The sequence below is a fragment of the Helianthus annuus genome, chromosome 8 (assembly GCF_002127325.2).
Source record: "Helianthus annuus cultivar XRQ/B chromosome 8, HanXRQr2.0-SUNRISE, whole genome shotgun sequence".
In the NCBI taxonomy this organism is placed as follows: domain Eukaryota; kingdom Viridiplantae; phylum Streptophyta; class Magnoliopsida; order Asterales; family Asteraceae; genus Helianthus; species Helianthus annuus.
The window spans coordinates 5865527-5882632 of record NC_035440.2 but is presented as its reverse complement, the minus strand read 5'-3'; the positions used below and the strand labels follow the sequence as shown (position 1 = coordinate 5882632).

At 37.2% G+C, this 17106-nt stretch overlaps 1 protein-coding gene across 1 annotated transcript; it reads left to right on the top strand.

Annotated features, from left to right (window-relative positions):
- Positions 1-10459: 10459 nt before the first annotated feature.
- On the top strand, positions 10460-14276 carry LOC110871877 (probable WRKY transcription factor 4). Its single transcript, XM_022120628.2, has 4 exons — positions 10460-11040; positions 12367-12914; positions 13433-13588; positions 13687-14276. Exons 1-4 carry the CDS (start codon positions 10633-10635, stop codon positions 13967-13969), a joined length of 1395 nt encoding a protein of 464 aa, XP_021976320.1. The 5' UTR covers positions 10460-10632; the 3' UTR covers positions 13970-14276.
- Positions 14277-17106: the final 2830 nt, after the last annotated feature.

Genomic DNA, 17106 nt, shown 5'->3' with positions numbered 1-17106 from the left:
TAGAGTGTGTATAGTAGTCTCCGGATCCAAGATTGATAGTAAGAGTTCTTGACAATCAAAGGCCATGTTTGCCTAAGTCTCTTACATCACTTGGGGAAGACAAGCATTTAGTCTAATACTTTTGTTTTTTATTCTTTTCGCACTTTTTATTTGGTTTTGTATTAATGACTTTTAATAACTAGTTTCTTATGTTGAAGGTGAAACTTCCTTATCATTTGTCCGTGGTGTCTTGGCGTTATTTTACTGTCTATATAAAATAAAAGATTTACACCATTCATATCTCTACAGTCTATATAGAGATATGTTGGCTACCTGGTCGGGGGTTAAGGAAATGGTTTGGTAAGGTTATTGCCTTGTTCAGTGTATAGATCCTGCAAGGACCTGGGTCAAGCTTACTAGGACCTCCTTCAATACCCACTGGTATTGGATGGCGGGGGTGTGAATGGCTTGATCCCCTCATATGTAAACTACTATTAATACATTAACCCGGCTATTTGGGATTGTATCCCTGCTGACTCAAACCACTTAGCCGAGGGTAACGTCACCTTCAAAAGAGGGGCCTACCACATTATGCATTAATAACTTAATTAATTATCTTTCAATATTCCGACCCTTTAGGATTGTATCCTTGCTGACTCAAACTACTGGGTTGAGGGTAACGTCACATTCAAAAGAGGGGCCTACTACTATAACTAAAATAATCTCTTAAAAAGTGCAAAAGTGCATGAATCATCAAAGGTTACACTAAATGCGAGTTGGATCCAAGTGATTCATCTTGTCTATCTGTTTTTATTTTTTATTTTATTTTTTCAGCATTTTTAGTTTTTATTTTCTTGTTTAAAACCTTTTTCTAAAATTTTGATTTAATTAGATGTTGAGGATAAACCGGTACTAAAAGCTCTTGTATCCTTGGACGACCTCAGTATCTTACCAACGCTATACTACGCTCACGATGGATGCACTTGCCCATATGTGTGTTTAGTGTTAGTAGAATATCGTATTTTATAAATTTAAAACTTGACTAAAGTGTTAAAAAGGGCTAAAAATATAATTAAAATATATTCACACTGACACACATCAAGTTTTTGGCGCCGTTGCCGGGGACACAAGGATTTTAAGAAAGTTAGGAATCAACGGCCTAATCGTTTTTTTCTTATTTTTCTGTTTTTTTAGTATTTTTCTTAAATTTTCGGCTTCTGCAGAGCTCAGCACGGGGCCATGCCCGCTGAACACGCCCCGTGCCCAATCTTTGGTACTGGCAATCTTGTTTTAAGTCAGACAGTAGCTGAACACGGGGCCATGCCCACTAAACACGCCCCGTGCCAAAGCTTCAGATGCCGAAAACAGAGCCGTAAGATCCCGACGGCTGGTAATCTCTGACGCAATCATGAGTGATACTGATAATTTTTACTTTCGCTCCTCTTATGGTACGTGGTGTCAATTATGTGGTGGAACTCATGAAGATTTAAAATGTTATTTTTTAAATTACAATCCCACTATATAGACCCATTGTTTTCCTGTAGCCTTAAGATGGGCGAAAGTAAAAACAGTCCCTATCTCTCTCTCGAATACTCTCAATCATCCGTTTTAGATGAAATGATTCTTGAAGAATTTTTTCAAATGGAAGAACTAATTCTCCGATGGATAAAAGAACTTGAGATGGATATAACTAATTCATCTCAAGACGACGATCAAGAAGAATTAGTGAGATCGCATTCGGATTATAACAACATCGTTGCTCCTGAAATCACCTCTAACTCTTGCGAGGACTTGAGCGATAGTCGTCCCTGTGTCGATTGTGCCATGAAGGGCTCCTCGTCGGTTTCTGTCGATGCATACATAGACCTGAGCGATTCGACAGCCCGGATAAGGGAAATAAAGGTTGGTTTTGCCCACCGGTATTTAGCTTAGGAATCACCCTTTCTGATAACCTCTTGTGTTTTTGTCTAAAACTAGGGCAACTTAGGTATCTCAGGCACTTCGGGGTTGTTCTGTCTAGTAAAGAACCATCCGATCCGAATAAACTCCTTAAAAATAGATAAAACTTCATAACAGCTTCTAGCCATGGGGCCGTGTCCAGGTCAGCACGCCCCCGTGTCCACCAAAAGATTCTCGTCTGACTTCTGGTCAGAATACGGACAAAAGGTGTCAGAATTTTGTCAGCACACAGGGTCGTGTCCATTGTGCTGTCGTTTTCTATAAATGCAGCAAGATTCATGCACACTTGGACCATTCCAAAGATAAAGATCTGGTGGGATCTTCACATATACCATACTAGGTATATTCTAAAGAATGTTCTCAACAACCATCTTGTCTTTTCTACTTTTATCATTTGCCTTCTTCTTCATTTTTCCCTCAACACCTCCATTAGAGCTTGAAATCACCATAGTTTCAAGCTTTATTGTGATATTTGTTAGATATTTATTCAAGGAATCTTGTTAAAAATAAGTTTTACAACACTGTTTTAAGTTATTTCTGCTTAAAAATGCTTCAAAAGCCAGAAAAATAATTTAAAGCTCCAAAATTCCTTGTTTCAAAAAATTGCAGATAGGTGAACACGGGGCCGTGCTCAGCGAGCACGGGGCCGTATTCGAGGTACTATTTCATTTAAATCGAACTCTTTTCGATTTGTTTTCTTAGAAAGGCGAGCAGAAATAGCGGAACATTTTCATCACATTCCAGGAACAACCGACAAGGGAGAAGGTCATCGGTAGAGGACTCTCTTGTAAACTACGTGTATGCCTTGAGGGAGGCCATCGATGAAATGACGGGAGTAGAGGAAGCTTTGGTCGACCGTATCAATCATTTGACGGTGGGGCTAGAAGGATGTCTCTGAGAAGTCAACCTTTTGCACCAAAGGTTGAATATTCTCGCTTCTCCTCCTTTGGTACCAAACATTACACAAAGGGCATGGAATGTGGTACCGGAAGTCATCATACCGGCCGAGTGGTACGCCATGCACACAGGACCCCCTCGAGACATATTACATGGGGTCCCGGTTGGCGTCGCTTCTCCTCCACAAGATGTCATGGAAAATGAACCCGCCTTCTTTCTCCCAAGAGAGATAGAAGAATGGCTCAACGACATCTAAGGGACACTCCTCGGTTACGAGTTCTACAATACCGTTAAATTCCGGAAAAATATTTCCGGGTTTTTTATTCCTACAATAAGGGTAGAACTTCTTAGGATGATTTCATATATCACTTGACCTATTTATCTTAGGAACTTTTAAATTTTTATCTTCTGCTATATTTTTAATTTTCTAGGACCTTATGTAATTCTCTCTTTAATGAATGATGGTTTTTAATTATTAAATAGTGTTTGGATGATGTTGTAATGGACACTCGGGATGATGGAGGTTACTAAGGGAAGCTTGGACCCACACCCCATGCACAAAAACATAGCCACCCGACATTTTTTCTTCATTATAGCAAGTTCAGCACGGGGTCGTGCTCAGCTAACACGTCCCGTGCTCAAAGATCTGCAGAAAAACGCCCAGTTCAGGTAACTGGACACGGTGCATGTTCGCTGAACATGCCCCCATGCCCAGCCTTCTGTAAACTATGATACTGGCAATCTAAACACGGGACTGTGCCCGGTCACCACGGGCCCGTGTCCAGATGCCCAGTAACATAAAATTTTGCTTTTAACACCTTTTTACACATTCAATCAAACTAATAACTTATTTTTGGGACACATTGAGTAGAATGTGTAATTTAAGTGTGGGGGGATGCCAAAACCTTAAATTTTGCAAGTCTTAATAACAAGCCTTACACAAAACTCTATTGGAACCGCTAATCACCCCAAAAATTTTCAAAAACTTTTCATTTTTTTTACTTGTCTTGGTTTAATTTGGGAATAACAAGTTCTAAAAAAGTTATATTTTTACAAATTTACAACCGATAGCGTCGTAATAAAAAGAACCAACATAAGAAAATTACGAAACGGCATGACAAATATAGTTAAAATTTGATTATATATACTTGATCACATTAATAAACCCATTCCCACAAAAAGTGAGTTTTGAGCCTTTATTGAGTATACAAATACACATCTTTAAACTAAATGCTCATTTTTCGTTAATTGTGTGAATAGCCACTTGGATTTTTACGACTCTAGAACTTGCCATGACGATACATTCTCGGTTCTTACCAACTTAAACCCAAGTAAGTAAATGATGGAGGCATTAGGACTAACTCATTTTCTTTTCAACACCATTATTTTTCATTTTTTTACCACCTACCCAAAATCCCCCTAGTTAACCCCTTTGAGCCTAAACCTTTTCATTTCTACACCCACAAAACAAACACCATTTACCCACCAAAAAACCCTTTTTATTTTAAACCCTTTATTTTAGTAAAAAATTCGGTCCGCATGTGACGTTCATTATAAAAAAATGAAGTATAGTAATAAACAAACAAGTTCCTCAAAAGAAATTTTGTTTGAAAATGCTTTGTTTGAATAAAAGTCACAAAAACAAAAAGTTTTACGACGACCGACGCTTTTTACGCTTTTAGCCCTTTCTACTAACCATTAACCCAAAACCACCTACCTTTAACCCAAGCCTAACCCTTCCCCAAGTCCTCTTGATATTTACAAAGGTGTATAGTTAAAAAGGAGGAAGATTGATTGCTTGGCAAGCATATAGTAGAAGTAAGTTCCATGCCGGTCCCGAGTGTTTCACAAAATGCATCTTCGGCCGAGTATTGGGTGATCTCCCGCGCGGTATGTGAACTTGTATATAAATGGAATTTTAAAAAGGTATGTTATGCCCAAATAAGTAATTTCTCTTATGAAACGTTCTAAATAAATCATAACGAATAGGATTGTAAATAACATAAAAATAAAACCTAATAAAAATCTTGGAATCCCGACACTCAAGACAAGCCCAAAACTTCTCTTCTACCCATTCCATTTGAGAGTGTAAGCCACATTATAAAGAGTTTTGCTTGAGGACAAGCAAAGATTCAAGTGTGAGGGTATTTGATGCGTATAAAATGCAACATATAAATTACATCAAATGAGGCATAAAACTAACCCTTTTTAGTACTAATGTTGGAAAAAATGTGCTTTTGTCTTCCTTTTGTATTTTCAGGATTAAATGAGCGTAAATGAACAAAAGGAGAAAAAATGCAGCCAAATCTAACATAAATACAAGAAAAGGAATAAACGTGGCATTCTCGACCCCTCCACAGCATCTTCCCAAGCAAAAACAAAAGATCAGAAGGCTGAACACGGCCATGTGCCTATCGGACACGGCCGGGGGCGTGCCCAGCTCAACACGGCCGTGGTCAACGATAAGATTCGCAGAATTCAAGCAAATCTTGATAGTACATATACGCTTCTGCACACGGGGCCGTGCCCAGCGGACACGGGGGCGTGTGGAGCTAATACAGACAAATTGCAATTAATGAAGAAAGAGAAAGTGGATGGACACGGGGCCGTGTCCGGTCTTCTGTGCAGGATATAAATAGAGGTGCTTGGTTCACTTCAAAGGCATCACTTGGCAAACCACCTCTCTCCCACTTCACCCACACTCCACCACCATCACAACACCCACACCCACATCCACCACCATCATCGATCATAGAGTGTATGTAGTAGTCTCAGGATCTAAGATTGATAGTAAGAGTTCTTGACAATCAAAGGCCATGTTTGCCTAAGTCTCTTACATCACTTGGTGAAGACAAACATTTAGTGTAATACTTTTGTTTTTTAATCTTTTCACACTTTTTATTTGGTTTTGTATTAATAACTTTAATAACTAGTTTCTTATGTTGAAGGTGAAACTTTCTTATCATTTGTCCGTGGTGTCTTGCCATTATTTTACTGTCTATATAAAATAAAAGATTTACACCATTCATATCTCTACGGTCTATATTAAGATATGTTGGCTACCTGGTCGGGGGTTAAGGGAATGGTTTGGTAAGGTTATTGCCTTGTTCAGTGTATAGATCCTGCAAGGACCTGGGTCAAGCTTACTAGGACCTCCTTCAATACCCACTGGTATTGGATGGCGGGGGTGTGAATGGCTTGATCCCCTAATTTGTAAACTACTATTAATACATTAACCCGACTATTTGGGATTGTATCCCTACTGACTCAAACCATTTTGCCGAGGGTAACGTCACCTTTAAAAGAGGGGCCTACCACATTACGCATTAATAACTTAATTAATTATCTTTCAATATTCCGACCCTTTAGGATTGTATCCTTGCTGACTCAAACTACTGGGTTGAGGGTAACGTCACCTTCAAAAGAGGGACCTACTACTATAACTAAGATAATCTCTTAAAAAGTGCAAAAGTGTAGAAATCATCACAGGTTACACTAAAGGCGAGTCGGATCCAAGTGATTCATCTTGTCTATCTGTTTTTTTCCAGAATTTTTGTTTTTATTTTCTTGTTTAAAACCTTTTCTAAAATTTTGATTTGATTAGACGTTGAGGATAAACCGGTACTAAAAGCTTTTGTGTCCTTGGACGACCTCGGTATCTTACCAACGCTATATTACGCTCACGATGGGTGCACTTGCCCATATGTGTGTTTAGTGTTAGTATAATATCGTGTTTTATAAATTTAAAACTTGACTAAAGTGTTAAAAAGGGCTAAAAATGTAATTAAAGATATATTCACATCGACACACATCATGAAGCGACTAAGAGACTGCTTGACTCCACAGCAGGAGGAAACATGATGAAGACCAAGACTGTTGTTGAGTGTCTTGAAATGATTGAGGATCTAGCCACCAGTACTTACACCTAGCCAGGCTCCTGGGGCGTTACTTCTGCCTCTAGGGGTATTCATACGGTAGATTCTAGCGTAGCCTTAGCCGCCCAGGTCGTTTCCTTGACAAAAATGGTTAAGGACATTTAGGTTAAGATGAGTTCCAAATTTGAGGTGTGTATGAGACAGCAGATTGCCCTGTAGGATCTGAGGAGGAGTTGAGTTTTGTAAAGAACTAAGGACGAGGCCATGGTTACAACTCTAGATGGTAGCAACGTCAAACCTCGAAGTGGCGAGGCGGGAATCCCCCTGGTTTCCAAGCACGCCAGATTCTCTTTCAGACCCCTGCTGATGAACAGAGTAGTGGAGAGCCTAAGTCTGAGCTGAGTGAGTTTTTAAAGAGGAATGAGGAGAGCCAGAGTAGGGCGAATAAACTCTTAGAGTCGATAGTGAAGCAGAGTAAGGCTAGACATTAGGAGCAGGTGAAGAAAAATCAGGAGTTTGAGCTTATGTTTAGGAATCAGAGGTCCACCATACAGAGTTTAGAGAGAATCATAGGAGATATGACCTATAGGATGACTGAGAGGCCAGTAGGTACATTCCCTAGTAGCACCCAGACTAACCCAAACGCCACTACAAAGGCAGTGACTACTGGAGTGGTAGAGGGGTAGAAGTAGAGAAGCCGAATATAGTGGTTTCTTGTATATGCAGCGTATATGTCTGTGTGTTTTGACGTGTTTTTGATCTGTGCGTATACATAGGTCATCTAGGTGACCCCCTGTATATACGCTACTCTATACACCACATTTAGTGTTGTACGTGGCGTCTATGTGAAATAGTTAATTACCATTTTAGCCCTGCGTTACCCCTCGTACATGGGTATCACAGGGCTAAAATGATAATTAACCATTTGGATTTGATTCTGCAAAAATGGTTAATTACCATTTTATCCATGTCATACCGACCGAGTTCCCGCCATGCCCGGCACATCATGACTTATTTTTTGGGTTTTCTATTTCGGTTGTTATGGCTAGTGTTGGTATTGATCGAGTTCTCATCACACAGCCCGAAGGAATCCCACTAGCTTATATTAAAATATTTGTTGGATTAATAACAAATTAGAAAGATGGGAGTATTTGGCGGGTGTAGATTGGAACATGTCGTGGGCACAATAACGTGAGAGAGTGGGCGTTGCGACGTTGGTTTCCTTTAACTATTTAACTATTGCCAATTGGCAAATTTGGGTTTTCCTTTGAAACATGTTTTCTTATTTTACCATATAACTCCCTTGTGGTTTTCAGTTTTACACTTTCACATACCCATTTGTACATTTGTAGGCAATATGTAGTTTTTTTTTTCTTCTAAAAGAGATATGAAGGTATTTTCTTTTTACATACGTTTATAAATGGTTAAATAACAACAAACTTTATACATTCTCCGTATTTTACTAATGTGTTCATCTTCAAGCTACACCCAATATGTACATAAACATGTACATAACATGATAACAAACAAAGAAAAGATTAACACCTAAATTAAATATATAATGTACATGTCGACGGAGAGCAAAGCATAAACATTAATACATCGATGAACACCCACAAATGCAAAGAGATTGGTGAACGATTAGTTCACACAATATGCAACACCAACGTACTGCGTCACACATGCTTGTGTATCTGCTTATTGCGGTAAGACTATCATTTCTTCATTAACTTGAATGTACCTACATTTGCGTGACATTACTTTGTCTAATATTCTGCGATAGGGACCGAAAGAGGAGAAAAATATTTTTTTTTCTTTTTATGGGTATATATGGATCATCCTAAAATATCCCAATGCTATAGTCAAAGCAATAGTTGTTATACATAAAGCCATAAAGGCTTCGTGGCAAAACTTTAAGTGATACAAAATAGCAAGCAATATAGTGGGATGTGTAAAGCAAAAGGATGATATAACACCATAAAGCTTGCTTTAACTTTTGAATTTAATGTCACTCTTTCCTATCATCCTCATATCTCAATGAGTAATATTTCTAGTTTGATTTTCTTTTCTGATTTGATGTGATTTCTAAATAAATTGATGATTTTTAATATTCTTTTTCTTTTGGCAATCTTATACTCAAATGCCACCCATGGGTAGAATTGCTTCTTAAAGTTTAATGGCTAATAATAATGGCTTAATTCATAACCTTTCTCATACATTGTTGTCGATGATTGAATATATTGTCATAAACTCATAATACTTTAATCAACACCTTCATTTTTCTCACTTTGTGTTGAGTTGAAATTTAATGTGCATATAAATATATGACGCACATATATAATTGGCTAAAAATTGCTTCTTGATCTTCTTGAATACTATTAGTAGATAAATTAATAATCGATACCCTCATCTTCACACCGTCATCACCCCAATCATTTTCACCTTCATCTTCATCTTCACACGGCCATCACTATTTAGTATTTACAACCATCCTCGCCACATGCAAATACTATCTCTCAATCTAAATCACCACAATCACTTCAACTTCTCTTACTTAAAACCCACAAACACCATCTCTCACCATAACCATGTCTAGCCTCATGTCTCCTAAATAATATCAACACACAAACATCACCTACCACCATCACATATGTAGCTTTACAAACAATATAATAAGCATCCAACTCAATCATAAATTAATATAAGTTAAAATGGTTTCTTAACGTTTCAAAAAGTACATAATCAAAACATAATCTAAGAGTTAATGTAACTAAAGGATTAGGGATTATGCAAAAGTTCAAAGATCACAAGTTTGGATCTTCATGATTATAGGCTCCATAAGATTAAAAAAAATTAGTGTGTATTCAATTTTTTTTTGAAAAATCCAAAAGTAGATGGTATTTATGTGTAGAGATGAGATCGGCACTACCAAACTGGTGCCGTATAATACTAATACCAAAATGTAGCTAAAACTAGGGGCGAGCAGAAAACCGAAATAACCAAAGGAACCAAACCAAAAAAAAACTAAACCAAAACAAAAACCGACGGTTCGGTTTTCGGATTTTTAATAACCGAAACTGAACGATTTTGAATAACCGAAAACCAAACCATTTCGGTTACGGTTTCTGTTTTACCTTAAAACCGAACCGAACCGAACAGTGCACACCCCTAGCTAAAACCAAAACTGAATAGTGTACCATATACATTTGGTGGGTACTAGTCATTGGCGAAGCTTGACCCCTCGTTTTTTTCCGAAAACGGGAAGGCGAAAATGTATATACCTAAAAACTTCTATACAAAGTTACTGTTCATAACACTACGCATCGAAAAGTTCGATGGGGGGGATCCCACCCCAAGTAAGCTGCGCCCTTGGTACCAATATGGTACGGTACCAGCAAAAGTCCCGAACCAGTACCATACCACAAGGTTCTGATACCAAACTTTACCTAAAACCAAAACCGAATACCGTACCATGTATGTTCAATCAATATCAGTATAATGCACTACCATTAAAAGTCTTGAATCGATACCGTACCACATTATACCAATACTAAAATTGAGCTAAAACCCAAACTGATATCACATTATATATGTTCGGTTGGTATCAGTATACCAGTTTATTACCGCACCGGTAAAGAGAAAAACTATAAAACAATGGAGGTTGTAAACATGAATACCCAATAAACAAAGGGGGGCAAAAGAGAAACACACAAAACATGTGGGAAGAAACCAACACCCAAAAGTAGAAACATTTTCAGAAACCCCTTTTCGTATCTACTCCGTGGACTTTTTGCTTCTTTTTCAGATCCTCTGAACACAAAAAAACACCAAAAACATCTCATCGCCGGCAAAACTAACTTCAACCCAATATGCTCTTCAACTCCAATTAACCACACAACCTTAATATCCTCAAAAAAACATCATGGATGAAAACAAAACATCATCGTTGTCGGTGCCGTCATCACGGCCGTCAGTCACACTTCCAGCACGATCCCATATCGAAAACATGTTCACCGGAAGTGGAACAGATGCTAGTCCGGGTCCGATGACGTTGGTTGCAAACTTCTTTTCGGAGAATGATCCGGATTCGGGTTGTCGGACTTTTTCTCAGCTTTTGTCCGGTGCTATATCGTCGCCGGCGGTGGTTTCTGACGGTGGGGATATGGGGTTGAGGTATGGTGATGATGGTGGTGGGAACGTTGACTTTCGGTTTGTGAATAATGGACGGCCGGCGGGTTTGGTGGTTAGTCAACCGTCGGTGTTTACTATTCCGGCGGGGATGAGTCCGGCGAGCTTGCTTGATTCACCGGGATTTTTTCAACAAACTCAGGTCACAAAGTGTTCTACAGCTTAGTTTTTGATATGAGTTTAGTAATTAACATTACTTTTATATATGGTTGATGTATATTGTTCATGTATGGAAAGTTTCAATTATTATGTTTAATTGATAACCAGCACGTGTTTATCTCATTTGCTTTTGATACTTCTGGTTTTCCAGCGCCAGAGGCTGTGGTCCTACTTAGTCGAGTTCAAAGGGTCAAGTAATGTTATGACCCCGAGATCTATGGACGTAGTTTTTAAAAGACTTAGTTTTGCTATTCAAAAAGGGGTAGCGGCGTAGCTTGTTGCTCGTTTACCAACTATCTCATGTAAATCCGTCTTAAATTCATGTGTGTTTGAGTCAATGAAGCCCTTGATATGATATGCATACACACACGCGCGCGCGTTTACATAACTAATTTGAAGCGGAGAATTATGATTAAAAGTATGATTAAACTAGATAGACACCATTTAGTTTTCATGTGATGCATAAGGCGGTTATGTAACCGCATAAATGGCTATATCTTATCAGTATTATGTACAACTGTTTATTGTGATGCTCATGGTTCCCTATATAAAATCGGTTATACATTGAAGGTGCCCCTATATAAATATATGTGTGTGTATGCTTAAGTCATAAGTTAATAACAGCCTTGTCTTTTAGAACTTAGAACTAGCAATTATGGTATGTAAAAACACCTTTTTTTCTTGACTTGTTCGCACTTTGCATCGGCACTTGTGTTATAGTCATACCACATGAAATGCGTTCTGAATCTGCCATATGGTAGTTAAATTCGTAGTGAGATTCATTTATGACGATTGAACGTGTGTATATATATACGCCGCACACATATATCTGCTTGCTTAATAATGGAAAGGAAAATTTAGACACTAGTTTTGTCCCATCTTATATCTAGGATTGGCATTCTAGAAGTGAAGTGAGTTATGGTCCAAAATGCATGTATATTGAAAAAGAAATCTTGGTAATTACTGTGGTCCCCTTTTGTTTACTAGAACTTCTTTGAAAAAAAAATATATTAATACAGTTAATTATGAAAGTATGAAGATCTTTCATTCTTTTCAAACGTATGAGCGAGAGATCTTTCAAAATGACCGAGTGTGGAAATTGAGTTTCCAAATATGTAGTACCTCTAGATCAACAAACGTTATGGCGACGTTGTTTTGTTTGATATGTATATTACCCTTTAGACTCCAGCTTGTCGCTATGTATCTTTCTTGTTCATGTATATAATAGAACATCCACACCCTTCTTTGTGGCGACAAGCTATGAAGTATCACACATGTTTTAGCAACTCACTTTCGGTTTTGTAAACAGGGCTCACTTGGATTATCTCACCAACAAGCATTAGCTCAAGTCACAAGACAGGCTCCACAAGTGCATCCTCAATTACCACAAATTCATTCTTTTAACTCTAAAGCGACCACATACCAACGACTTCCACCGTCCATCCCAGACCATAATACTACACACGAAATGTCTAATCTACCCCCTGTAGCTGTTGATAAGCCTGCTGATGACGGCTACAACTGGAGGAAATACGGTCAAAAACAGGTCAAGGGCAGTGAATACCCGCGAAGTTATTATAAATGCACTCATCCTAATTGTCCTGTGAAAAAGCAAGTTGAGCGGTCTGTAGAGGGTTTGGTGACGGAGATTATTTACAAAGGCCAGCACAACCATCAAGCGCCTCAATCCAAGCGTGGAAAAGATACTGGTAGCGGTAGTTCAAGCCAATACGAACAAGGGTCCGAGGGGCAAACAAGTAATTATGAACATTCGGGATCCAGTGACAGTGATGAAGTTGGTGATGATGTAAGCAGAATAGATGACAGACATGAAGATGAACCTCAAGCAAAAAGGAGGTATTTTTTTAGAGTAAATTACGTTTTTGGCCCCTGTGGTTATATCACTTTTACTATATTCACCCAAAATAAGAATTTTTAAGATATCTGCCCCCATGGTTTCTATAACTAACCATTTTGGCCCCTAAGTCTGGAGATCATGGGGGCCAAAATGGTTAGTTATTGAGACCATGAGGGCTAAAATGGTTAGACTTAGGGGTCAAAATGCTTAGTTATAGAGACTATGAGGGCATATATGTTAAAAATTCTTATTTTGGCTAATATAGTAAAAGTGATATAACCACAGAGGTCAAAAACATAATTTACTCTTTTTTTTATTTACCGATATATAAGAATATATGTAGTTTTTTGTCAAGTTGTACATACTTATGAACAACTCGACAAAAAAATTCACGTGACAAAATTGTGTGCAAGTTACATAATTGTGATTTGTTGTACTGTTCTAGGTGTAACGACATTTCTTGTTGAACACGTAACTGTTGTTATACTAAGTTGTATATTTGGTATATGATGTATAGGATTACAGAGGTGAGGGGTTCAGACCCAGTTGCATCTTCTCATCGGACAGAACCTCGGATCATAGTTCAAACAACAAGTGAAGTTGATCTTCTTGATGACGGCTATAGATGGCGCAAGTACGGACAAAAAGTTGTTAAAGGAAATCCTCATCCAAGGTCAACTTTCTATCATAATTAATTATTTCCGATAAATAAGTATTTAAGAAAATATACTATGTAACAACCAAATAATGATATTATTATTATATATACAGGAGTTACTACAAGTGCACCCACCAAGGCTGCAATGTCCGTAAGCATGTTGAAAGAGCCGCAAGTGACCCAAAAGCCGTGATAACAACATACGAGGGGAAACACACGCATGACGTGCCAGCAGCTAAAAACAGCAGCCATAACATAGCCGCCGCTCACCTTCCGCCACCAAATCATGCGTCCACAGGAGCGCATTCTCTAATCCGAAGACCAGAATATCCAAACCGACAACAACAACCACAACCCACCGCAGTTTTACAATTCAAAGAAGAACAAATAACATAGTCGATTCAAGTTTGTTACAACTGTGTAAGTCGTCTTTTGGTGAAGATTTCTCGTAGCTTGTTGTTATAGGTTCTATTCGGTTAAACCGTATCACACAACATGAAAAAAGAGTAGAAGTTAGTTGAAACTTGAAAGTGCATATTATATTGTTGTAAATCATACGAAAGCTAAGTGTGTCCCAGAATCAGTGGCTAGTGTTCTGTTTACTATAACCTTTTTAAGATCTTTGTCTTAATGTTGTATTGTTTGAAAAGTTGTTACAAGAAAGGTTCTTTTGACTGAATCAAGTTGGTTGTGGATTAATAGATTTCCTTTTGTGCATTTCAATTGTTTTTTTTTTCTTTTTGCAGTAAGAATAACTATTTTAAAATTAAGAGTAAATTACGATTTTGGCCCCTGTGGTTATATCACTTTTACACTTTTAGCCCAATTTTTTTTTTTAACATCTAAGCCCCCAACGGCTTTTTTCTAACCCTTTTGGCCCCTAACATTTAATGGATAGGGTTAGTGTTAGGGGCCAAAAAGGTTAGAAAAAAAGACGTTGGGGGCTTAGATGTTAAAAAATTCTTTTCGGGGCTAAAAGGGTGAAAGTGATATAACCACAGGGGCCAAAATCGTAATTTACTCTAAAATTAATATATTCGTAAACTTTTGCCTAAAACAATTTACTGGACACTTGCATGAATCTTCAAGATGTAACATGGGTTATCTTTTAAATGGCTAATCTAATGTCAAGTGTTGGTGTGAATTTTAGGCAAAGAAATGAAAATTTGTGGGTTTGGATTTAGTTCAAACATGCACATGGCAATTTCTGGTGAACATGTTCAGTTAAATGAGTTATGTTTGGGCTGACCTGTAGGGTTCGTGAGGCGCGGGCTGTCTTGTTAAACATGTTTATTTTTTTAAATTCTGATAACGTAAGTTTTTTTCTTATCAGCCGCAAACATGTTTTGTTTAACATCCCTTAAAGTAACCTATATAAAACTTTTGAACTACAATTTAGGAGGTTGTATGTTGAAAATGGACTAGGGTCATATCCTCTAATCAACTACCAATTTACAACACGCAATCTCATTTTTCTCCTAGACTTCTCTAAAGGAGCAGGTGGAGTTCCCTAAAGTCCCCTATACTTTCTTTTTTCTTAAAACAAATTAGTTTAGTTAAAAAAAAGTTCATTTAAATTTAGGAAAATTTGATTTTAATAATCCTAAATTTGACATATCGGTCGGCAATAGTCTCAACTAAAGAAATGTTTTGTGACAGTGCTAAATTTTAACTTTTTCCATTAGCAATCCCATACGAACTAAGGTTAACCCAGTTAGTTTTGCTGACGTAGATTGCCATATAAGCAGTCCACTTATTAAAACTTTGCCACATAAGCAGTTCACGTCGTTAAAACTTTGAGTTATTTGCCACATAAGCGGTCCACGTCAAGCGACTCTTGCCTTTTTGCCACATAAGCAATCCACGTTAGCAAAAACTAATTGGGTTACATTTTAGTTAGTATGAGATTGCTAAGGGAAAATAAGTTAAAACTTGGAACTGTCACAGACCTTTTTTCTTAGTTGGGATTGTTGCCAGCTAATATGTCGAAGTCTGGATTATTGAAATCCAATTTTCCTTACATTTAAAAAAATAAAATAATTGTTTTTTTAACTAACCAATTTTTAGTAAATAAAAAGTTGATCAGCTAAATAAAAAACTACAATTCGTTTATAAGTATTTCGTTTATTAATATGACAAGACTGCGTATTTAGTTCTTATTAATAATAACGAGTACAAATTATTTGTGAAAATCATAATTACAATCAGTAACATATATAACTTATATAACAATTTTTTACCAGGTAAGCTATAAATGCCTATTTTAAGTGAGAATAGGTAAATGGGCCGGGTTGTTGAGATGGTCATGGGCTTTATTAAAGAGTCCAGTAATTTGTGCAGTTTTAGATCAGACTGGGCTTAGCGTATGAGATAACCCGGACTGACCTGGGTTAAACCCGAACCAACCCAAGACCAAAATCATTTGAAATCTAGAACTGATGAGCACCCGATAAACATCAATACCGGATTACCAGTCAAAGGTTTCGGTTTTATTTGGTCGGGTTTCGGGTTTTGTACGAGTTACCTGAAATTTGCTCACCTCTAGCTACGAGAGTTTTTTGCTTGTTTCCGAACACCATGGGGTGGTTGTGTTCCCGGCTTGCCCACTCGGGCCAGAGCTTCTCGGAGACTCCACTCTTATCACCCTAATGTATTCATGTTATATTTAATTAATTCCAGTTTTACTCATTACCAAACAATGTATATGTTTTTGCATTCAAATATTATATTATAAGTTCTAGGCTTATTTCAATATTTTGCAGCATTCATTTCCAAAACAATTAAAAAGAAAACAGATAATATTCTTCATAGGTTCATCTTAAATCAATTTGGGCAATTTTACCCTCTAAAAGTGACAAGAATCCAAATGAAGGGTAGACAAGTAATAAAACAATAGTAAAAACTCAAGTAGTTTCATAAGTATACATCCATGAAGTGTGGTCAAAAAGTATGATGGTGAGGGTAAATGATATGGACATGGTTATAATTAAATGAGTCATGTGGTTGTTTAAAGTCACATTATTATGAACCACACCAACCCCTTCTAACATATATTAATTGCAATGGACCCACTCCTTTTCCTACATTGCCTACCCCTCATTTGTGTATGTTTCTAATAGACAATATTGTTTACTCAAAATTATTTAAATGGTTAATAGGTATATTAATTAATACAAGCGGTTTGTTTTAAACCATTTATTTACTATACTAGTAGTGATACATGTGTGTAAATACGGGTAGTTTTTAAAAATTTATACATACTACATTTTAATAGAATTTGTAGATAGGTGTATAGATATTTTAATTTTTAGTTTAGTTTTTCTTTTGATTAATTAATATTAAATTATTCATGAGTTATTCTCACAAATCTTGCATGTTGATGAATTTGAACTCTGATTTACAACTAAACAAATAATCAGCCTAAACAAATAATCAGCCTAAACAAATAATCAAAAGTAGTCATTGCCTTTCATCATAAAAAGCGATAACTATTATTTTACTTTGCCGAATGTTCATATCTATTAAGAAATGTG

What these genes read in the sequence shown, in the direction of transcription:
- LOC110871877 (XM_022120628.2), top strand. Translation starts at nt 10,633, where the DNA reads ATGGATGAAAACAAAACATCATCGTTGTCGGTGCCGTCATCACGGCCG. An exon ending in GATTTTTTCAACAAACTCAG is followed by an intron (nt 11,041 to 12,366) that starts GTCACAAAGTGT and finishes TTTTGTAAACAG; the next exon opens with GGCTCACTTGGATTATCTCA. An exon ending in GAACCTCAAGCAAAAAGGAG is followed by an intron (nt 12,915 to 13,432) that starts GTATTTTTTTAG and finishes TATGATGTATAG; the next exon opens with GATTACAGAGGTGAGGGGTT.